This window comes from Bos javanicus, chromosome X (genome assembly GCF_032452875.1).
Source record: "Bos javanicus breed banteng chromosome X, ARS-OSU_banteng_1.0, whole genome shotgun sequence".
Lineage (NCBI taxonomy): Eukaryota > Metazoa > Chordata > Mammalia > Artiodactyla > Bovidae > Bos > Bos javanicus.
Genome location: NC_083897.1, coordinates 70,477,487 through 70,502,889, shown reverse-complemented (window position 1 = coordinate 70,502,889; position 25,403 = coordinate 70,477,487). Strand labels below are relative to the sequence as shown.

The 25,403-nt window shown below is 38.8% G+C and overlaps 1 protein-coding gene and 1 pseudogene across 21 annotated transcripts in view; one reads left to right on the top strand and one right to left on the bottom strand.

Moving 5' to 3' along the window:
• Positions 1-8,367, bottom strand: part of RPS6KA6 (ribosomal protein S6 kinase A6) — a 192,628-nt gene extending 184,261 nt beyond the window's left edge. For 8 of the 21 annotated variants that reach the window (XR_009734976.1, XR_009734977.1, XM_061409580.1 and 5 more), the window contains exons 1-3: positions 6,893-7,271; positions 6,177-6,274; positions 5,883-5,992 (exon numbers count right to left, since the gene is read on the bottom strand). Coding sequence is in view for 18 of the 21 variants with exons in the window: in XM_061409580.1 (XP_061265564.1) it covers positions 5,883-5,992; positions 6,177-6,274; positions 6,893-7,035 (351 nt within the window). In the remaining 3 variants the exon portion in view is untranslated. The other 13 variants (XM_061409582.1, XM_061409579.1, XM_061409581.1 and 10 more) reach the window with 13 other exon arrangements.
• Positions 1-25,403, top strand: part of LOC133243105 (endogenous retrovirus group PABLB member 1 Env polyprotein-like) — a 486,815-nt pseudogene that overhangs the window by 311,437 nt on the left and 149,975 nt on the right.

The following is a 25,403-nucleotide window of genomic DNA, read 5'->3' as shown; positions in this document are numbered from 1 at the left end:
TATAAGGGGGACAACAATGTATACATGGAAAAACATGAATTTAAAATTTTCTCAGTTCAAATTCCAACTGTGCCTTCCACTGATTTTTGTCTTTCTCATCTGTTAAAAAGATACACCTTTTCATACCAAACTGGTTTGAAGAGTTAGTAAAACTGAAGAGATAATAAATGTTGTTTCTTTTTCCCTTAAGAGATACATTTAAGATGGAATGGATTCCAACGTCTTTTTGACTAAAAAATTTACATTAGGTGCTAATACTACTACATATCCTCTTAAAGTCTGTCCCCAACCACTTTACAGGAAAGAGAGATAGGTCCCATAGTAAGAATAATTATTTGTGGCCTTTGAAATTTTTGTTAGTGAAGGGATATTTTATTCACAATGGCGTCACTATCCCCTTAGCTAGTAGTAAGGTATGCAGATTACTTAGCTTCCAAATTATAAGGTTAAAACAGGTCACTAAACTTTTTTTTCTTTTATAGAAAAGGAAATTCCTCAAATCTACACAGAAAGAGTATACAAGATACTTCAAATACTTCCTCTGCTCCCATCATATCTTAGAACAACAGAATAAAACATACAAAACACATAACTCACAGAAGATTTATTTTACAGCTAATTGCTGGCTTAGGAATTGACAGACCCTTTTTTCCTGTTGGATAATGAGAACTACATGACTGTTTTTCCTTTTGGCATAGAGTTGTGGCTCTTTATCATTAGCTGTACATCACAATCACCTAGGAAATGATGCCCAGACACTCACCAGATTAGTTAAATATGAATCTCTGTGAGTTAGGCACCATCATGGAAATTTTTTTTTTAATTCCCAGATATCTCTGATCTATGCTGTTGTTATTTAGTCACTAAGTCATATCCAACTCTTTTGAGACCCCATGGATTGTAGCCCACCAGGTTCCTCTGTCCATGGGATTTCCCAGGCAACAATATTGGAGTGGGTTGCCATTTCCTTCTCCAGGGGATCTTCCTGACCCAGGGATTGAACCTGTGTTTCCTGCATTGGCAGGTGTATTTTTTACCACTGAGCCACCAGGGAAGCTCCATCCACTGTACGATCAGAACTAAAAACTACCAGCCCATGGAAATCAAGGACAAATTTGAAATTAAACTATATTTTAAATATGTAGCAGACCTTTAGAGCATCTTATCTGTGTTCTAGCTCACCCTCCAACCCCATCCTCCATCCTTTCCATATACCTTCTATGCTGTTTCCTCTTATCCTGAATATCAAAATAATTTTTATTGGCTCTTATCTCCTATAAACCATCGAAATACTTTGTGAAATGGAAGCAAGGAATTCCCTCTCAATCTCTTTCTCTCTCCCTCACATACCAACACACACACACACACACACACATACAAACACACACACACAGCAGGACCTACTTCAAATGTACAGATAAGAGTTAAAATCTAGCAGCAAAATCAGTTGCTTAGAATGCCTCCAGGGCAATTCAGAAAACACCTCTATTATCTACAAAAGCCAGTTCAAACTTAGCTCTAAATCTCTCTCCTGGGACCTCCCTGGTGGTCCAGTGGTTAGGAATCTGCCTGCAAATGCAGGAAATGTGGGTTCAACCCCTGGTCTGGAAGGGTCCCACATGTCATTGAGGAGCAACTGAGCCTGTGCTCTAGAGCTCACGAGCTGCAACAACTGAAGCCCGCACACCTACAGCCAGTGCTCTACAACAAAAGAAGCCACTGCAGTGAGAAGCCTGAGTACCACAACTAGAGAGTAGCCCCAACTCACAGCAACTGGAGAAAGCCCACAAGCAGCAAAGAAGACTCAATGGAGCCAAAAATAAAATAAATCTCTTTTCTTTTCAACTCTCTTTCCACCTAAAAACAAACCAAAAGAAAATATAGACAAAGAAAATAAAACCATCATCAAGAACAGTAAATTATCTTTGGAAATCACATAAATGTATAAACATTATACAGCAAATTTTGACAAAGTACTAAAAGTTAAGACCTCAAGATTCCAAGTACTTACCAGACTTTGAGAACTGCTGGCTAAAGATAATGACAGAATCCACCAAGAGAGAAATTACAAGAACAGGAAAAAAAATCTTATATTTCCCTCTCAAAATTATACATGAGAGAGACTAAAAGGGGTGGTACTGAAACAATATGGCCGGACAAAGCAATAGAACCAAGTCAGGCCTTATTTTGGAATGGTGAGGTAATGATTACCTCTCTTGAAGAAAAAAATCAAGGTAGGGAAATACAGAGGCTCTGCCCTGAAGGAACTGGCCTGAATATTTCCAGACCAGACTGGCTTAAAGTAAGATAGTCTTGGAAAAACTGGGAAGGCATCAGTGGTGGGCTGGGGTCAGGGCCCTGTTGGCCACTCCCCTCCTTCTAGTCCAAATAAACCTGGTGAGAGTATATAAGAAAAACAGATATCCCTGTTCTCTTTATTGCATTCTAGAAAAAAGCACCAGTCACTATTTTCAGCACAGCCCTCTGCACTCGTGGGCTGCTATTTAAGATGAATACTGATAAAGCAAAAATTTCAGGCTAAAGCACTAATTTAAAAGCACTGAAAAACTTTTCAGCTAGTAATAAGTGTATTCACCTTTAGAAGTAAAGATTTTAAGCATGCCAAGCATAGCCAGAAATCTTTATAGAGTGGTTTGCTCTAGTTTAAGACACTACTGGGCCACTGTTGTTTTAGCTTTCTATCTCCCTACGTTGCAAATATTTATCTTTATACTAGTCTAGTGGCTAACATCGGAGAAGGCAATGACACTCCACTCCAGTACTCTTGCCTGGAAAATCCCATGGACGGAGGAGCCTGGTAGGCTGCAGTCAATGGGGTTGTGAAGAGTCAGACTCAACTGAGCGATTTCACTTTCACTTTTCACTTTCATGCATTGGAGAAAGAAATGGCAACCCACTCCAGTGTTCTTGCCTGGAGAATCCCAAGGACGGGGGAGCCTGGTGGGCTTCCATCTATGGGGTCGCACACAGTCAGACATGACTGAAGCGACTTAGCAGCAGTAGCAGTAGCGGCTAACATAGACATTTTTACTGGCAAGCATGCATTAAATATCTGTTATATTGAATTAAGTCCTACCACAATACTTCTAATTTCTCTTACTCCCTAATATCTGATCATCTGTTAAACTATTTTAACTCTTCAAGGTCTCTCCCTCAGTCTTCTCCTTTCTACTGCCTTCTGTCTTTGTTAAAAAAAAACTCACTATTACTTTCACTGATTAAAATTCCCCACCCTCAGTCTCTCCCCAACTTCAATCCATTCTACACGCTGCCATCAGCTATTGCCAGCACAGATCTGGTCATGTCATTCATGATCTCAAAAATCTTCAGTAGCTCCCATTTACAGAACACTGAAAACCTTTAAACTAGCTTTAAAAGCCCCATACAATCTGGGCCTTGACTACCTTTAGATGAATACCTCATATCACACTGTATTCCCATTCTCACATCATAGACTTATATCCTAGCAAATCATACTCCTCCTTCCTCCAAGAACACATCCATGCCTTTGCTTACACTGCCCTCATCCACCAGAAATAGGCTCCTTTAATCTGTGAAAATATTATCCACTCTCCAATGCCCTGCTCAAATTCCACCTCTTTCACAATGCCTTACTAAATCTATTCCCTAAACCACCACCACAGCCACCTCATTGTTGATGGTCTTGTAACTTGTATAATAGCAGTTTCTGCATATGACTATCTTGTCCACCTGAATGTAAACCCATGGGGTTGGGGTGGGATTCAGGATGGTATATCTTTAGACATTTCACATTACAATGCTATATATTGACTGCCTTGTACCCAATAAACACTTCATGAACTGAACCAATTCCTACCATGACAAAAGTTCAAAATAGGAAAAATGTCAATGAAACATCTCATTAGCTATTTATAACAAATTATTTGCCTCTCCTTATCCCCCAAAGTGTTTCTAAATATAACTTCATATTTCATCCTTAATTATCCTATCATTACAAATGTGATCAATATACTTAAATGAAATGACCTAAGAAGGAGATCTTATGAAAAAACCACTAGTAATAAGGAAAACTGGAGCTATGACCATGGCTATCTAAATCCCAAGGTTTTAATATAGTTGACAATAATTCAGAATTTAGGGGCAGAAAAAAAGAGTTGACTGTGGGGAAAGAGAAGGAACTGGATACATACTATGTGCAAATCATTTTGCTAAGGAATTAAACACAGCAAGGTATTTAGTATTTAGTTTTTATATAACAACTCTTGAAGACAGTTCTTCTCCCATTTAGAGATGAAGAAACTGAAGCTCAGAGAGGTTAGGTAACTTGCAGTGGAGCTAGTGTAAGTTGGATGTGAAATTGGAACCTAGATTAAACTGGCCTCCAAAGCCCACATTCTTTCCTCTATTACTACAGGGTCTCATGAAATTAATTAAAATTAGCAGTTTTTCCCAATCTGCCATATATCTGATGTCCTAGTTAAATTTTTAGAGTCAGTGGCTTTAGCCCCAAACTGTTTTAGCAATGAATTGTATTACTTTCAAAACTAACTTCCTTAAACAAAAGCAGTATGCTAAAAAATAATATAAAAGTACCAATAAATATTTAATATAATATGGTGATAGAATATACAATTTGAAAATTCTATAACAAACTCCATCAGGAATCAAGTACTCTATCACCAAAACACAAAATGCACAAACTGTGTACATTGGCACTACTTCATGAAAAGTCCACTTTACTACTAAAAGAGGCTATTCTTAATGACCTTTGTCCAGGAATGACCAACAGCCATCACACTTTCTAATTCTTACTTGAAACCTCTGACACATTTTCCCACAGGACAATTTTACAGTGATTAGGCTTTTCATCATCATATCTCTTCCCTGATGCTGACAGAATTCAGGCAATAGCTAAAATTATGGCTGCCCGAAGGATAATATCCTTTGAAGTCCCTATTCCCAATAGACCTAATTGAGACAGTCCCTGCAAGAGCTCTCACAACCAAAGCTTCTTGCTTATCCTATTTTCCCCTCTCTCAAGAACCCTATTTCTCAGGAGCCAATAGAGCTGATGCTTCCCTTTCAGGCCCATTCTCCACCTCTCACTGGAACCAATCGAATTCTTGTTTGAAACTTCTGACACATTTCCCATTGAACGATGTTACAGCGATTAGACTCTTCATCATTATACCTCGTTACTGTGCACTGGTATAAAAACATAACTATCCTTAATAATTTTTTTCCTGTGCAAAAACATGTTAAGAGGCTAAACAACCAATTATCACACTTCTGAATGATAATTCAAAGGTTAACAACTGCCTATGAAACAAGACAGCAAAAGATATTGAAAAAGATTCCACAAAATATGATAGTGTATACAATCTTTAATTTTATCAGGATTTAACATAGACAGAAATAGACATTAAAGTTTCCTTTAACATTAAAGTTAACAGATTCGTACTTACATTTTCTTTAAGGATTTCAACACATATTCAAAAAATACATTCTACAATGAAAGCACCCTTAGTCCTAAAAACTATCATGATTGAGAGTTGCAAAGCTCACATTCAACAGTTAACATTTCCAAAGCCAACATCAACAAACATGTAATTAAAATAAATATAAATTCTGGGAAGTAAAAGTGTCTCCTTATCAAAAGAAAGCCATTATAAACAAACATCAATAACAACAACAACAACAACAAAAACATAACCTTTCTGAGTACTAAACAGGTCTAAGCAGGTCAGATGTAGTGGTTAGTTTTCACCCAGAATATTTGTTTTAGAAAAAAGTTTAATTAAATCACTTGCAGGGTTAAATCTAACCAATTGTAACTGTTTTAGACAAAGAAGGCAGAAATACTCTCTTTACCACATTACCTTCACCTTTCGTTTTACTTCATAGGGATTAACAATTTCCACTCCAGTATTTTTCCAAATTGCTGAGGTAGAGAGACCCATTGTTAAATCTCTATAATACCTAAAACATACTGCAAACAATAAAAAAAAAACCATATGTGGTAATTACAATTTAAAACATTTCTACATTCAAAGTTAACAAAAATAATAGCAAGCATGCGAATGGTTCCCCCCTCCCATCCCAACCTTTTATCCAAACATTTAACTGTTCTTATAAACCAGATGCCTAGAACTATAAGTCAAAAGATTACATACACAAATTAAACAAAATTCCTCTTCCCTTGAGTAATCTTCTAGAAAATTCTTGCAAGTATGAAACATTCCAAGAAGAAACAAACCCCTCTTCATTTATCCTGTTCTTAAGAGATGTAGAATATTACAATGTATCTAGGAATTCCTTAGTGTACTAGTAAAATAATTCCCATAAATAGAGAGGGTTCAACTTTAGACTTCTTCCATATTTCTACTACATTTCTTATTAAATGTTATTCTGGCATGTAATTTTAACCCCAGCTCAGTTGGAAATTTGAAAAGAAAAAGAACAAATTAAACAGAAAGCAGTCCAAAGTATATTTTTAAGGATGAAGCAAGTACTTAAAAGACAAATCTGCACCTAGAGATGTGGAGGATTTCGAGTCCTACCTCAAAAAATCCTACTGTGAATCAATTTGTCCTTCAAAATTTTAGATCTGTCATCGTGATGGCCTCTACTGTACTACCAGGCTGTCAATTGATTGGTTATCAGAAAAACATCCGACTTTCCCAAAAGTCTTGTTTTTGTTTTTAAACGCTGCCTGCTTCTAACAGTAACAACAAAAACAACAAAGCAACAATAATAAAAAACAAAGAACCTGTGCACATCTGAGTTCTCACTGCACAGCTGACCAAAGCCTAATCAGAACAGTTTCGGAAGTAAGAAGAGCGGGAAGAGAGGCGAACCAAAATATTTTGGTTGAACCTCGCTGTCTTACCAAAGATTCCTCTTATAAGGGCTGGAGTTTACTTTGCCTGTTCTTTCACTGACCAACGGGGCGGGGACAGCAGTTGGGCAAAGGGAGAAGGGGCGGAAGAGGGCGGTAGAATTCAGGAGACCGCCAAGGAGGCTGCAGAACATCACCTGAGTGTAGATAAAGAAACCTTGCCTCCAGTTAATCTCCACTTAGGTTGTTACAAAGAACCACAACAAGCCACAAAGAAATGAGAAAAGTAACTAAGGAGCATTCATCCCTATGTGTAAATGTCCCCAGAGTTCGTCACCTTGCTGTTTCTGTTGTTTCTGTTGCGCTGGGTTCCTAAAGCACCCGGTGTTCAAATAGAGAGCTGGAGTCAGCAGCTGTCCCTCAAATTGGCAGCTAGCACACTTGGCGCAGCGGAGAAAGAGAAACATGTGGAGCCAGGCGTGGGCACCTGGCGTATCCCCCAGTTCCACTTCAGGTCGAAAAGTGAAGAAACTTAGTCACAACTCTGGCGTGGCCCGCAAGGCAGATACTCCCCCGAGGCCAAGCCCGGCCCGGGCTGCACTTACTCCTGACTCCCGAGCCCGCCACCCAATCCCCGCCGGCTCCCAAGAGAAAGCGCGGTTCGGGCAGAGCGTTGTCCGCCGCCCCGCAGCCTCAGGGGCCTGGCCTGGCACCTCGCTTCCCAGCCCCATGCCCCTTCTCCCCTGGGCCCCCCAGCAACGGTCTTCAGAGGAGGAAGGGGGTGGCCCCAACCCCTCTTGGCCACCATACTAACCTCGACGCTGCTTGCGCTGCCGCCAAACACCTCCATTTCTTGGTCCCAGGGCTCGTCTTGAGGAGCGAACGGTAGCATCGCCCCTTCAGGAGCACTCGAACAGGAGCTGCCAACTGCCCGAGCGGCCGCGCATCCCGTTTTTGGAGCCTGCCTGCCACTGCGCCGCCGCCACCGCCGGGATCCCCAGCCTCGCCTTCAGCGACAACTGCCTTCGCCGTGGGGTCCCTCAAAGACTCGGAGCGAGGGGTCGTCGCCACCGCAGGCTGCTGCTCCCCACGGAGAAGACAACTCTGTGCTGCCTCTCCAAGAGTGCCGCTCGGTTTGTGCTCACCACTGCCGCCAACGCCGCGACAGTCGTTCGGCGGTGACTCCCCCCCCCCGCCCCGCCGCCATCTCCCCGCTCCCTCGGGCCCCCTCCCAGCTCTGTCAATATGGCGGCAGCGGCGGCGTTACCTGTGCGGCGCCTGGAACTCCCGACCGCGGGGGCACGGCAGCGTCACCCAAACGTCAATGGAGATTCCCCAGCCTAGGGTGAAGCGGGAAAGGGCGGGGGGGAGGGGGGGGGCTGTGGAGGGGGAGGCGGGGAGGTGCGAGGGATCGCGTGGTGGGGATTGGGAGAGAGGGGAAGGGGGCTTACTGGGCAGGGAAGGCGGGAGATGCGTAGTAAAATCCTCTGCTAGCTCTTCGGTAAACCTGCGCGCTCCACGGAGCATGCGCGGCGCTGTTCACACATGCTCAGCAGGCCCTCGCAAGTCAACAGAGCAGTCTTGCCGGCAGGAGTCCCAAAAAAGGTTTGGGAGCTGGGGCCCCTCATGAGCATTTGGAGGAGTCAGTGTCAGAAGACTCCAGGAATACCTGCTTTCAGTGCTTGCCAAAGCAGGTGCGCTATACACCGAGGCACGCCCATTTGGTATTTAGTGACAAATATCAAGGCAGGGGTTTTAGTCCAGTATACATTAGCCTCATAGAAGCTGGAGGCAGGAATAAAATCCGTTTAAAGTAAAGTAGTACAACTGCGCTCCCTAACTCCGCCCTCTCCTCTTGTCCTGCTCACAGTGTTGGTATTTATGCTGGTTGTCTTCATAGTATTGATGACACTCCGTGTTTCCAGTATTCACATATATAATGTACACCACTTATTGGACTCAACGTAAGGCAGTGAAGGCAGAGTGTACGAATCTAACTTCATTTCCACCCCGTTCTGAGGATATTGGACCTGTAGTGACAGAAATTATCATTTTTCTCTCTTCTCCAAATCATTTACTGCTTTGCTGCTCTAAGCCACACACTGTACCAGATGCTAGCAATTTAACTGAGATGAAGTATAGCCTCATGCATGGGAGATGATCAATACATGGGAAATATTTCAAAACTTAGAGTAAAAATGTTATTCCACACTTGACACTTCAAAGAACTTGAAAGAGCAACTGTAACAACTACTAAGCCAGCTCAGTACCTTGGAGAGGTTTCTAACGGTAGACATAAAATAACACCCTCTTCCACGTACTACACCTAGGACTTTGATGCTGTGCTCCACGGAAAACGTTGAACGATGCTCTCTATTTATTTCACCATCTAGCTTCTAGCACTGGCAACATAAACTGAACCAGAGATTGTACCTGAATCGCAATCAAAGATCACTAGTAGATCATTCCCACCTACTCATCTTAAAACCCCAGGGAAAAAGTAAGTTTTAAGAATATGTGTGTGTGTGAAGTTGCTCAGTCGTGTCCGACTCTTTGCGACCCCATGGACTGTAGCCTACCAGGTTCTTCCATCCATGGGGTTTTCCAGGCAAGAATACTGGAATGGGTTGTCATTTCCTTCTCCAGGATATCTTCCCGACCCAGGGATTGAACCCGGGTTTCCCATACTGTAAGCAGATGCTTTACTGTCTGAGCCACCAGGGAAGCTTTAAGAATATGATTCTATAAAAATGAAAGCTTTGAAAATAGTGGAGACATGGGGCTATAAACAGTGAAAATATGTGTGTGGGTACACAGTGGGTACACATGCAGGTAGACTTCCCTTTGGCTGAACTGACCTTGCTTCCGCCAATGCTTTGAGCACTGGATATCATCTTTTCTTGCCTACTCAAAGGCCTTGTTCTGCAATTCTTCCACTTCCTGCCTGCCCCTTTCACACCATCTATTTTCCTCCTCTACTGGACCTTTCCTGTCAGCAAAAAGCATGCTGTTACTGACTTCAACTTGCTGGACCACTCATTAGTATTTGAAGCAGTTCATGTCTCTTAAAACATTACCTTCACTTGGCCCCCAGAGCAAAACATTTGTTCATTTTCCTTCTACATCACTGGCCATTTCATCTCTGTGTCCTTTGCTATATCATCCTTCATCTTCCTAATCTCTAAAAACTGGAACTTCAGGGCTCAGTCCTTGAAATGTACCTTCCCCAGCATTTTAGGTATTCCCATATCCCATCCTGTTCCACGGCTTTAAATCCCATCTGTATGCTGAAGACTGTCAAATTTTATCTCTAACCATAAACACTTCCTTGAAGTCTAGACTTGTACATGCAACTGCTTATTCTATTTGGATACCTAACTGAATTCTAGATTCGACCCTAACTAACCTGTTCCTTGCCTAGTCTTCAGAATAATTAATGACCTCTACCACCCACTAGTTTGTTGCTCAAATGTCCTTTGAGTCTTTTTACGACCATCCATTCTAAAACACCATCCCCATAACTATCTAGCCTCACCCTGCTTTTTCTTGATAATACTAATCAACATGTTATATATGATTTATTTATTTATTCCATCTAGCACCTAGCATAATGATACTCAGTAAATTTTTCTGAATGAATGAATTTGTCCTTTCCTCCTATGCATTTGATAAATACACCACATCAACTAACTATATTAAGAAGCTTCCTCACTATGAATGTATTACTCTGCTTCTATATAAAATTTAATTTTCATGTATGTTCATTCATTCTACATTCCCCTTAATATATAGACATGTGTGTGTGTTAGTCACTCAGTCATGTCTGACTGTGTGCAATCCCATGGACTGTAGCCCACCAGGCTCTTCCTCTGTCCATGGGATTCTCCAGGCAAGAATACTGCAGTGGGTTGCCATTTTTTTCTCCAATATATAAATATACATGTCTCATTTAAAAAAATAATTAAATTCCCTTCCTCAACTCAATGGTTTTAATAAACTCTCATTTTTCAAATCTTTCCATTAGTTAACAAGTCTTTTTTCTTCTATCTCAATTATTTTTTAAATGTCTGCTCCATCCCCACTGCCACTGACTCAGTTCACCTCATAAAATATTTTCTTGAACCAATTATAACAATGATTCCTCTTAACTGATTTCTCTGACTCTAAATTTATACTCTGTCCTCAAACCATCCTCCTCATTGGCAGCCCAGTGATCAAAATTTTCCAGTGATTCTTTTACCATCTCCAGTAAAATACCCAAACTCCTTAACTCTGAATGCAGATGTTTAAAAGTTTTCACCATCTGGCCTCTATCTTCCTAGCTTCATGTACCATTTCATATTCCAGTCAAATTTATGCACATGTTATTGTCTCTTCCCTAGCCTAGTCTTTGTAGATAACTTTCTCTTAATAGCAGTCAATATTAACTACTATTTACTGAGAAAAGAGCCAACTGTGCTCCAGGCTTATGCTCTTCATGGATTCATTTAGCCTACCTAAGAACTTGTAAAAACTTATATTATCTGTATTTTACAGATGAGGTACCTGAGCCTAAGGTTCAATGATTTTCCCAAAACCTCACAGATAATAAATGAAAATCTAGAATTAAAACGAAGTCTGCCTGGTGCCAAACCTTTTATCCCACTCTGGTGCTCTGTGAAGCCTCTTAGAGCTTAACTTCCCCTCTTCATTCCTTCTTTCCACTCATCCCAGGGATAAATTAGTCACCCATTCCTCTGTACTTCCATAACATCTTGTCCATATACTAATTTCAGCATTTCTTTATCTTTACCAGTGAACTTTGAGCTTTTTGATGGTAGTGAATTAATTAAGCTCTGCATTCACAGCATATGGCTGGTGCTCAATAAACGTGCTGGATGGACAAACAACATTTCTACTTTAGCCAGACACTATGTTAAAACTCTGGTCTGTTATAAAAATGTATGACAGTACTAACTCTTGAGAAGTTTAATGCCTATCTGTTCTGTTTTGACTCCTTGTATCAAAGACATATTACCTGATTTTAAGTTATTGGTAACCAGAGACTATTAGATCTAATTTCTGCTAAATGAGAAAGCCCTTGAAATGTTGGTGAAAAACATGATGACTTTATTTAAGCACAAAGGCATGTAGTAAGGAAGACTGGAACTTAAAATTCTAAATTTTCTATAAGTATACACAGCAGAGTTTATTGCTTTCCCTTCAGTAGTCAGGACATTTTTGCCTCAAAATTTATATATCCCTATATGTATCTCTGGATCTCCAATTATTGTAGCATTAAAAGTTTAAAAAGTATTTGGCAAGGTTTTGGTTGTTCTGGAACTGGGATGTACTTAACTAGTTTCTAAATAATATATATTTCATCATAAAGGATGATGCAATGGGTTCTACCACCATTAGAGCATGTTTTCTGAGTATTTTCAGAACTAGGGAAAGGGTACATATACCTATACACTGACTTCTTTGCCCTGTGACAAATGGCACACATCAGATGACCAGGGTCAGGTGTAAAAGTGGGTGGTCATGCAATTTAGCTAAAAAAAGTTAACCAACCCATATGGAGATAAAAACAAACTCATCTTGGCCTCACTAAGGGGGTGTGAAATATGAACCAAGGACCTTTGATCAGCAGAACATAAACCACCCACAGATCCTACATTGTGTTCTTCTTCCTAGATTGTGACATATACAAATACTGCTTATTTGGAGTATAATTATAGAAAGAGCCACACAGTCCCTCAGCATTCTCTGCCTAGTTCCCCAAAGTTTATAATCCAAATAGCTGGAAAGTTATGAATCAACATAGAGCATAAAAGCACTATTAGAAAAATATTCCAATATTTTACTTGGAGATATTCTGATTTAAATATATAAAAAATGGGATCTGTGTGAAGAAACAGGAAACTTTTAAGTTTTAGCAAATACTTATTATATTTAAGTTATTCCTCAGGAATGTCAGATAACTTTTGTTCTCTAAAAATACTAAGTAACTTTGGTCCCCCTACAAATCAATTTCAAAAGGGTGAGCAAGTCACACATACTTGTGAAATATGTTTCATTTTTGTTGAAATGAATGAGATTAAGCAGTAAATAAATGATAAATATGGCTATAGTTTAGTAGTTTTTCTCTTTGGAGAGTAAAGTTTATAGTACACAGAGAACAAAATACCTTAATGATACTAGAGAGGGGGAAGAATAGTTACCATTGTTTGTAGTCTAACTCCTAAGATTTTTATGAAAATTTATTATTATTATATTTTATGGTTTAGCTAGAATTCTAACCCATTTAACAATGGCACATGTTACAAAGGAGTTCTGCTGTATTATATATAGGCAAAATATCAAGAAATAACATTTTATTTCCTTTTTATTTCTAAATCTCTTCAAATCCAGCCAACATATTTGGTTATAATGATATTTTCTGGAAAAAACAAAAAACAGTTGTCTTACTGGTAGGTTTTCTAAAATGTTAGAATGATGGATCTATGAAACAGGAAATTGATTCCTAGGATAACATACATAAATGTCATAACCACCTGTAGGTGACAAAACAGATACATTTTTATAAACCCAAGCAATAACACCAGATATGAAGGTAATCTGGCTGCCCACATCCTTCACAGTATTATTCACCCAGGTAGAGCCAATTAATTTGAGCCACTCATTTGATGTCTCTTCCTTAACTCAAAATTTTTCATTTGGGTCCCTGCAAATTTTAGAACTTTGTTATGGAGAGTTCCTTCTGAGTTAAAGGTGGACCATTCTTTCATTAAGGATATGAGAGTAGCAATGTTACCCTACTCAGGCTTCAAACATAACTCATAAATCTGTATAACAATAATAAAAATGTAAATTTGTATACCTACCAATTTACCTAGTTTCAAACTGTATTTTTCATATAATTTGCAAAACTCTTGTCACCTGCAATAAAATATGTGTTTAGAGTTCCTATGACTGAAGTAATGATAAAAGATTTCCGTGGTCATACAATGTAGCTGGGAAAAGTTAACTGACTCATGTGGACCCATCTATACCTGTTCCCTAGGTTCCTCTGGTATTTACAGTTTCTAAATAAGAATTGTTTTAAACGGAACCAGATAATTTCAGACTTATGATCATGGTCTTATTGACATTGTACTCTAAGTCATTGGTAAGTGTGCATTAGAATAACCTCCAGGGCTTTGTCAAAACACAGATTGCTGAGCCTCAGTGTTTCTGATTAATTAAATCTGGGTTGGGGACTGAGTGTGTGCATTCCTGCCAAGTTCCCAGGTGATACTACTGGTCTTGAGACCACACTTTGAGAACTACTGTTTTAAGTTATAATTAGCCAAAGTAAGAGACAGATATTTTAGAGAGGAATTTTGTTCAAAAAGCCTGCATGATTCATTCAGATTTCAGGTTTTAAAAATTCATATAAAAATTATAGAGAATTGGAAACTGCAAATTTAAACTGCAAAAGAAAAAAAAAATCTACAAAGGAAATATTACATAAGATACAAACCCCAATGAAGCACTTTAAGGTCTCATTATATAAAAGCAGTTGACATGCTAATAAAAACTTATTATTAATAAACATAGTTGAAGTTAATAAAAGTGCTTTTTTTCTGGTGCCCTGTATTAGGAGTTCAACTGGGAAAATAGGCAAATTTGGAGTTGGTTACAGAAGAAAAAGTATATATATATATATATATATATATATATATATATATATATATGCAGATTCAGTTCAATTCAGTTCAGTTGCTCAGTCGTGTCCAACTCTTTGCAACCCCATGAACCACAGCATGCCAGGCGTCCCTGTCCATCACCAACTCCCAGAGTCCACCCAATCCATGTCCATCGAGTTGGTAATGCCATCCAACCATCTCATCCTCTGTCGTCCCCTTCTCCTTCTGCCCTCAATCTTTCCCAGCATCAGGGTCTTTTTCAGTGAGTCAGCACTTTGCATCAGGTGGCCAAAGTATTGGAGTTTCAGCTTCAACATCAGTCCTGCCAATGAACACCCAGAACTGATCTCCTTTAGGATGAATTGGTTGGATCTCTTTGCTGTCCAAGGGATTCTCAAGAGTCTTTTCCAACACCACAGTTCAAAAGTATCAATTCTTCTGTGCTCAGCTTTCTTTATAGTCCAACTCTCACATCCATACATGACTACTTGAAAAACCATAGCCTTGACTAGATGGACCTTTGTTGGCAAAGTAATGTCTCTGCTTAGTAATATGCTGTCTAGGTTGCTCATAACTTTCCTTCCAAGGAGTAAGCATCTTTTAATTTCTTTTAATTTCATGACTGCAATCACCATCTGCAGTGATTCAGATTGGCCACAGACAAAGACAGGTGACATGTTCCTAGGTTACTTGTGGTCAGCAGGTCAGAGATAAAAAAGTTAAAATTTGGAAGATATGTAGACAGTGATAAGGGCAGAGGGTTCTTGTCCAGGGAATCAGGAAAACTTCAGGTAAATGTGATATAGTACCCTGGATAGCTCCCTGGAGGAGAATTTGCTTAAGTCTGGCCTCACCCAAGTAAGCCTTTTTTTTTTTTTTTCCTATTTAGCGCCCCTCTCATTGTTAGAAGGGTTTCCCTGGTGGCTCAGAGGGTAAAGAATCTGCCTGCAATGCAGGAGACCCTGGTTTGGTCTCTGGGTTGGGAAGATACCCCAGAGAAGGGAATGGCAACCCACTCCAGTATTCTTGCCTGGAGAATTCCAGGGACACAGGAGCATGGCAGGCTACAGTCCATGGAGTCACAAAAAGTCAACCACAGGGGGGGAGGAGCCAAGATGGCGGAGGAGTAGGATGGGGAGAACACTTTCTCCCCCACAAATTCATCAAAAGAGCATTTAAACGTCGAGTAAATTCCACAAAACAACTTCTGAATGCCGGCAGAGGACATCAGGTACCCAGAAAAGCAACCCAACTCTTCAAAAGGAGGTAGGAAAAAATATAAAAGACAAAAAAAAGAGACAAAGGAGGGAGGGACGGAGTTCCGTCCCAGGAAGGGAGTCTTAAAAAGAGAGAAGTTTCCAAACACCAGGAAACCTTCTCACTGCCGAATCTGTGCCGAGCTTTGGAAGCACAGAGGGCAACATAACAGGGAGAAAAAATAAATAAACAATTAAAACTCACAGATTGAGAGCCCTACGGTAACTCCCCCAGTGGAGAAGCAGCGCAGACGCCTGCATACGCCATTAGCAAGCAGGGGCTGGGCAGGGAGGCGCGGCACGGGCTGCATCGCTGAGAGTAAGAATCTGGCCTGAATACCCTGAGCGCTATCTGAGCGAAATAATTTGGGCTAGCAAACCAGACTGTGGGATATCTACCACGCGAAAAGCCAGCCCTAACCTAAGACACCGCCAGGCCCGCGCACGGAACAAAGGACTGAACAGAGATAGCCGGCTGCAGACCTTCCCCCTCCGGGGACAGGCAGCCAGAGCTGGAAGGGGGCAATCTCAGCCCCAGAGAGACTTTATCTATAAAACTGTAAGCAGGCTTCTTTGCTAACTAAAACTTATTGGGGGTCTGGACGGTCAACATCTGCCTGAGAAGGTGCGCTGGTTTTACACCCAGATAACCGAGTGGCAGGGAGGCGATAAGTCGCAGCATTGACGCTCGCCAAACACCTCATCACCTGAGCTGCTGGGACCTGGGAAGAGCACAAAATGCAGGCCCAACTGAGCCTGCACCTCTGAGAGCTACCCAGGTGCCTGAACCTGAGCGGCTTGGACCTGGGAGGTACATGCAGCCCAGGGCCGGCCTCGGATTGTTCCCAGCGGAACAACCTAGAGCCCGAGCAGTGTGGGCAGGGAGGCTACATTCGCCATGAGCGGGGGCAGACCCAGTGTGGCTGAGGCACTGCGAGTGCACACCAGTGTTATTTGTTTGCAGCATCCCTCCCTCCCTCCCTCCCCACAGCGTGACTGAACAAGTGAGCCTAGAAAAAAAAAAAAAAACGTGTCCTCCACCATCCCCTTTGTGTCAGGGCGGAAACCAGACACTGAAGAGACCAGCAAACAGAAGATGTTATAACAGAGGGAAATGCTTTGGAAGCTACAGGCAATGGATAAAACCCTGTGGTTACTATGGACTACATAGGAAGGGGCCTATAGATCTTGAGAAATATAAGTCGGACCAAGGAACTAGCCAAAAATGAACTGAACCCACAATACTCACAACAAAACCAAAGAAAGTCCTAGATATATTTTTACTATTTTTACGATCATTCTTTCTTTTTTTTTTAATTTTTTAAAAAAATTTTAAGTCCTCTATTCTTCCTTTAATTTTCACTTTTATAACCTATTACTTTGCAAAAAAAAAAAAAAAAAGACCCTATTTTTTCTTCTTCAGCAAACTTCATATATATATATTTTATAATTTTTGACCTTGTTTTTTTTTTTTTCTTCTCTTCTTTAACATTGTATTTTTGAAATTCCAAACTCTACTCTAGATTGTTAATTTTAGCTTTTTGGTATATGTTATCAATTTTGTACCTATAGCTTTTTTTTATAATTTCTGTGACTTTTTTTTCCCCTCTATTTCTCTTCTTCTTTTATATAACATTGTATATCTGAAATTCCAAACTCTACTCTAGATTTTTAATTTATGCTTTTTGGTATTTGATATCAATTTTGTACCTGTTTTCTTTATAATTTTTGTGACCTTGTTTGTTTTTGTTTGTTTGTTTTCTCTCTTTATTTTTCTTCTTCTTTTCTTTTAACATTGTATTTTTGAAATTCCAAACTGTACTCTAGATTTTTAATTTTTGCTTTTTGGTATTAGTTATCAATTTTGTACCTGTATTTTCTTTATAATTTTCACGACCTTGTTTGTTTTTGTTTGTTCGTGTTTTTCTCTTTCTTTTCCTTCTTCTTTTCTTTAACATCGTATTTTTGAAATTCCAAACTCTACTCTAGATTTTTAATTTTTGCTTTTATGTATTTGTTACCAATTTTGTACCTTTAAGAACCCAATCTTCAGGACCCATTTTTCACTAGGGAACGAGATTACTGGCTTGACTGCTCTCTCTCCCTTTGGACTCTCCTTTTCTCCACCAGGTCGCCTATGTCTCCTCCCTAACCCCTCTCTACTCTACCCAACTCTGTGAATTTCTGTGTGTTCCAGATGGTGGAGAACACTTAAGGAACTGATTACTGGCTGGATGTGCCTCCCTCCTTTTCATTCCCCCTTTTATCCTTCTGGCCACATCTGTCACCTTCCTCCTTCTTCTCTTCTCTGTTAAACTCCGTGAACATCTCTGAGTGGTCCAGTTGTGGACTGCACATAAGGAAGTGACTACTGGCTAGCCCACTCTCTCCACTATTGATTCCACCTCATCTCATTTGGCCACGTCTAACTCCCTCCTCCCTCTTCTCTTCTCCATGTAATGCTGTGAACCTCTCTGAGTGACACTCACAGTAGAGAAACTTTTCGTCTTTAATGTAGATATTTTATCAATGGTGCTGTATAGAAGGAGAAATTTTGAAACTACTGTAAAAATAAGACCAATAACTGGAAGCAGGAGGCTTAAGTCCAAACCCTGACTCCAGGGAACTCCTGACTCCAAGGAACATTAATTGACAGGAGCTCATCAAATGCCTCCATACCGACACTGAAACCAAGCACCACACAAGGGCCAACAAGTTCCAGGGCAAGACATACCAAGCAAATTCTCCAGCAACAAAGAACACAGCCCTGAGCTTCAAGATACAGGCTGCCCAAAGTCACCCCAAAACCATAGACATCTCATAACCCATTACTGGACATTTCATTGCACTCCAGAGAGAAGAAATACAGCTCCACACACCAGAACACCGACACAAGCTTCCCTAATCAGGAAACCTTGACAAGCCACCTGTACAAACCCACACACAGCAAGGAAAAGCCACAATAAAGAGAATTCCACAAACCTGCCAGAATACAGAAAGGACACCCCAAACTCAGCAATTTAAACAAGATGAAGAAACAGAGGAATACCCAGCAGATAAAGGAACAGGATAAATGCCCACCAAACCAAACAAAAGAGGAAGAGATAGGTAATCTACCTGATAAAGAATTCCAAATAATGATAGTGAAATTGATCCAAAATCTTGAAATCAAAATGGAATCACAGATAAATAGCCTGGAGACAAGGATTGAGAAGATGCAAGAAAGGTTTAACAAGGACCTAGAAGAAATAAAAAAGAGTCAATATATAATGAATAATGCAATAAATGAAATTAAAAACACTCTGCAGGCAACAAATAGTAGAATAACAGAGGCAGAAGATAGGATTAGTGAATTAGAAGATAGAATGGTAGAAATAAATGAATCAGAGGGGATAAAAGAAAAACGAATTAAAAGAAATGAGGACAATCTCAGAGACCTCCAGGACAATATTAAACGCTACAACATTCGAATCATAGGGGTTCCAGAAGAAGAAGACAAAAAGAAAGACCATGAGAAAATACTTGAGGAGATAATAGTTGAAAACTTCCTTAAAATGGGGAAGGAAATAATCACCCAAGTCCAAGAAACCCAGAGAGTCCAAAATGGGATAAACCCAAGGCGAAACACCCCAAGACACATATTAATCAAATTAACAAAGATCAAACACAAAGAACAAATATTAAAAGCAGCAAGGGAAAAACAACAAATAACACACAAGGGAATTCCCATAAGGATAACAGCTGATCTTTCAATAGAAACTCTTCAAGCCAGGAGGGAATGGCAAGACATACTTAAAATGTTGAAAGAAACAGCCCAGATTATTGTACCCAGCAAGGATTTCATTCAAGTATGAAGGAGAAATCAAAAGCTTTTCAGACAAGCAAAAGCTGAGAGAATTCTGCACCACCAAACCAGGTCTCCAACAAATACTAAAGGATATTCTCTAGACAGGAAACACAAAAACAGTGTATAAATTCAAACCCAAAACAATAAAATAAATGGCAATGGGAACATACTTATCAGTAATTACCTTAAACGTAAATGGGTTGAATGCCCCAACCAAAAGACAAAGACTGGCTGAATGGATACAAAAACAAGACCCCTACATATGTTGTCTACAAGAGACCCACCTCAAAACAGGGGACACATACAGACTGAAAGTGAAGGGCTGGAAAAAGATTTTCCATGCAAATAGGGACCAAAAGAAAGCAGGAGTAGCAATACTCATATCAAATAAAATAGACTTTAAAACAAAGGCTGTGAAAAGAGACAAAGAAGGTCACTACATAATGATCAAAGGATCAATCCAAGAAGAAGATATAACAATTATAAATATATATGCACCCAACACGGGAGCACCGCAGTATGTAAGACAAATGCTAACAAGTATGAAAGGAGAAATTAACAATAACACAATAATAGTGGGAGACTTTAATACCCCACTCACACCTATGGATAGATCAACTAAACAGAAAATTAACAAGGAAACACAAACTTTAAACAATACAATAGACCAGTTAGACCTAATTGATATCTATAGGACATTTCATCCCAAAACAATGAATTACACCTTTTTCTCAAGCGCACATGGAACCTTCTCCAGGATAGATCACATCCTGGGCCATAAAGCTAGCCTTGGTAAATTCAAAAAAATAGAAATCATTCCAAGCATCTTTTCTGACCACAATGCAGTAAGATTAGATCTCAATTACAGGAGAAAAACTATTAAAAATTCCAACATATGGAGGCTGAACAACACGCTGCTGAATAACCAACAAATCACAGAAGAAATCAAAAAAGAAATCAAAATTTGCATAGAAATGAATGAAAATGAAAACACAACAACCCAAAACCTGTGGGACATGGTAAAAGCAGTCCTAAGGGGAAAGTTCTTAGCAATATAGGCACACCTCAAGAAACAAGAAAAAAGTCAAATAAATAACCTAACTCTACACCTAAAGCAACTAGAAAAGGAAGAAATGAAGAACCCCAGGGTTAGTAGAAGGAAAGAAATCTTAAAAATTAGAATAGAAATAAATGCAAAAGAAACAAAAGAGACCATAGCAAAAATCAACAAAGCCAAAAGCTGGTTCTTTGAAAGGATATATAAAATTGACAAACCATTAGCCAGACTCATCAAGAAACAAAGGGAGAAAAATCAAATCAATAAAATTAGAAATGAAAATGGAGAGATCACAACAGACAACACAGAAATACAAAGGATCATAAGAGACTACTATCAACAATTATATGCCAATAAAATGGACAATGTGGAAGAAATGGACAAATTATTAGAAAAGTACAACTTTCCAAAACTCGACCAGGAAGAAATAGAAAATCTTAACAGACCCATCACAAGTACAGAAATTGAAACTGTAATAAAAAAATCTTCCAGCAAACAAAAGCTCAGGTCCAGACGGCTTCACAGCTGAATTCTACCAAAAATTTAGAGAAGAGCTAATACCTATCCTGCTCAAACTCTTCCAAAAAATTGCAGAGGAGGGTAAACTTCCAAACTCATTCTATGAGGCCACCATCACCCTAATACCAAAACCTGACAAAGATCCCACAAAAAAAGAAAACTACAGGCCAATATCACTGATGAACATAGATGCAAAAATCCTTAACAAAATTCTAGCAATCAGAATACAACAACACATTAAAAAAATCATACACCATGACCAAGTGGGCTTTATCCCAGGGATGCAAGGATTCTTCAATATCTGCAAATCAATCAGTGTAATACACATTAACAAATTGAAAAATAAAAACCATATGGTTATCTCAATAGATGCAGAGAAAGCCTTTTACAAAATTCAACATCCATTTATGATAAAAACTCTCCAGAAAGCAGGAATAGAAGGAACATACCTCAACATAATAAAAGCTATATATGACAAACCCAGAGCAAACATTATCCTCAATGGGGAAAAATTGAAAGCATTTCCTCTAAAGTCAGGAACAAGACAAGGGTGCCCACTTTCACCATTACTATTCAACAGAGTTTTGGAAGTATTGGCCACAGCAATCAGAGCAGAAAAAGAAATAAAAGAACTCCAAATTGGAAAAGAAGAAGTAAAACTCTCACTATTTGCAGATGACATGATCCTCTACATAGAAAACCCTAAAGACTCCACCAGAAAATTACTAGAACTAATCAATGATTATAGTAAAGTTGCAGGATATAAAATCAACACACAGAAATCCCTTGCATTCCTATACACTAATAATGAGAAAACAGAAAGAGAAATTAAGGAAACAATTCCATTCACCATTGCAACGGAAAGAATAAAATACTTAGGAATATATCTACCTAGGGAAACTAAAGACCTATATATAGAAAACTATGAAACACTGGTGAAAGAAATCAAAGAGGACACTAATAGATGGAGAAATATACCATGTTCATCGACTGGAAGAATCAATATAGTGAAAATGAGTATACTACCCGAAGCAACTTATAGATTCAATGTAATCCCTATCAAGCTACCAACGGTATTCTTCACAGAGCTAGAACAAATAATTTCACAATTTGTATGGAAAAACAAAAAACCTCGAATAGCCAAAGCGATCTTGAGAAAGAAGAATGGAAGTGGAGGAATCAGCCTACCTGACTTCAGGCTGTACTACAAAGCCACAGTCATCAAGACAGTATGGTACTGGCACAAAGACAGAAATATAGATCAACGGAACAAAATAGAAAGCCCAGAGATAAATCCACGCACATATGGACACCTTATCTTTGACAAAGGAGGCAAGAATACACAATGGATTAAAGACAATCTCTTTAACAAGTGGTGCTGGGAAATCTGGTCAACCACTTGTAAAAGAATGAAACTAGAACACTTTCTAACACCATACACAAAAATAAACTCAAAATGGATTAAAGATCTAAACATAAGACCAGAAACTATAAAACTCTTAGAGGAGAACATAGGCAAAACACTCTCTGACATACATCACAGCAGGATCCTCTATGACTCACCTCCCAGAATATCGGAAATAAAAGCAAAAATAAACAAATGGGACCTAATTAACCTTAAAAGCTTCTGCACATCAAAGGAAACTATTAGCAAGGTGAAAAGACAGCCTTCAGATTGGGAGAAAATAATAGCAAATGAAGCAACTGACAAACAACTAATCTCAAAAATATACAAGCAACTCCTACAGCTCAACTCCAGAAAAATAAATGACCCAATCAAAAAATGGGCCAAAGATCTAAATAGACATTTCTCCAAAGAAGACATACAGATGGCTAACAAACACATGAAAAGATGCTCAACATCACTCATTATCAGAGAAATGCAAATCAAAACCACAGTGAGGTACCATTTCATGCCAGTCAGAATGGCTGCAATCCAAAAGTCTACAAATAATAAATGCTGGAGAGGGTGTGGAGAAAATGGAACCTTCTTACACTGTTGGTGGGAATGCAAACTAGTTCAGCCACTATGGAGAACAGTGTGGAGATTCCTTAAAAAACTGGAAATAGAACTGCCTTATGATCCAGCAATCCCATTCCTGGACATACACACTGAGGAAACCAGAAGGGAAAGAGACACGTGTACCCCAATGTTCATCGCAGCACTGTTTATAATAGCCAGGAAATGGAAGCAACCTAGATGTCCATCAGCAGATGAATGGATAAGAAAGCCATGGTACATATACACAATGGAGTATTACTCAACCATTAAAAAGAATACATTTGAATCAGTTCTAATGAGGTGGATGAAACTGGAGCCTATTATACAGAGTGAAGTAAGCCAGAAGGAAAAACACAAATACAGTATACTAACGCATATATATGGAATTTAGAAAGATGGTAACAATAACACGGTGTACGAGACAACAAAAGAAACACTAATGTATAGAACAGTCTTATGGACTCTGTGGGAGAGGGAGAGCGTGGAAAGATTTGGGAGAATGGCATTGAAACATGTAAAATATCATGTAAGAAACGAGTTGCCAATCCAGATTCGATGCACGATACTGGATGCTTGGGGCTAGTGCACTGGGATCAACCAGAAGGATGGTATGGGGAGGGAGGAGGGAGGAGGGTTCAGGATGGGGAACACATGTATACCTGTGGCGGATTCATTTTGATATTTGGCAAAACTAATACAATGATGTAAAGTTTAAAAATAAAATTTAATTAAAAAAAAAAAGTCAACCACAACTGAGCGACTAAGGCTTTCAACACTTTTCTTGTTAGAATTCTGAATGTTCCAGAAGCACAAACATTCATGCAGATTTGAGCCCCTGGACACTAGGAAGCAGAATATTTTAATTTCACTAGTAACATTCAGAACCACTATCAGAGATATCTATAATCCCTAGTAGGCTATGTCAGGATCCTGACATATTTAGACAAAAGAGGACTTTTAAAACCAAGAATTGGCTTTCCGTTCTAAAGCAAAGAATTACTTTCATTATTTTCCTTCTGCACTTACTAATTCAGAGTTCATTTACCTCTTAAATTATTTATTGAATTGACCTAAAATCTAGTTCAAGAGATTTTCAACATGAATGTAGTATAAAATAATCTTATAACTTTAGCATTCTGCTAGAAAATACATTCTATATAAGCGATGAAAAGTTCTTTTTTTAAAATTTTAATTGAAGGCTAATTCTTGGCAACACAGCTTCTACCTAACTTCTTTGCTTTCTACGTCTTTAAGTATGATCTAGAATATTTCATTGGACTTTTAATTAAATCAAGATTAAAGCTTTTTTTAAAAAAACTGTATATGCTTAGAATGTACTATATGATGATTCAATATACATAGTGCAAGGTTTACTACAGTCAAGGTAATTAACATATCCTCTCACAGTTACCATTTTCAATATATGATAAGAAGACCTGAAATCTATTATCTTAGCAAATTTCCAGTATTAAATACAGTATTATTAACTAGAATCATCATGTTGTAGATAATCTCCAGATCTATTCATCCTACATAACTGTAACTTTGTACTCTTTGCCCAGCATTTCCTCATTTCCTTTTCCTCTTTGCCCTTGGTAACTACCATTCTCTCCTCAGCTTCTATGTATTCAACTTTCTTTTCTTTTAGATTTTACATATAGTGAGATCATGCAGTGTTTTTCTTTCTGTGTCTGGCTTATTCTACTGGGCATAATGTCCTTCAGATTCATCCATATTGTTATAAATGGCAGGATTTCCTTATTTTTTATGATTGAATAATTTTCCAAATATTACATTTTCTTAACCAAACTTATCCATTGATAGATGCTTAGGTCATTTCCATATCTTGACCACTATAAATAATGCTGCAATGAACATGGGAGTGCATATATCTCTTTGAAGTACTAATTTTATTTCCTTTGGGTATATGCCCTGAAGAGGGATTACTGGTTCATTTGGTAGTTCAATTTTTAGTAAAATCAACCCTTAACCAGAGGTCCCACAATGGCATTTCTTATCTTATGGATTTTAATACATTTCAAGAAAAGATTTTAAGTTAAAGCTTTATTTAAATTAATAGCTATTCAAGATGAATCCAAAAAGCCTTTGTTGTTTATCAAATGGCATTGCAATGAGGAAAATCTTACTAAAAATGTAAATACTATAACTTAAGTCAGGGGAGGTTTGGAACACTTTTAAAAATTAAAAAAA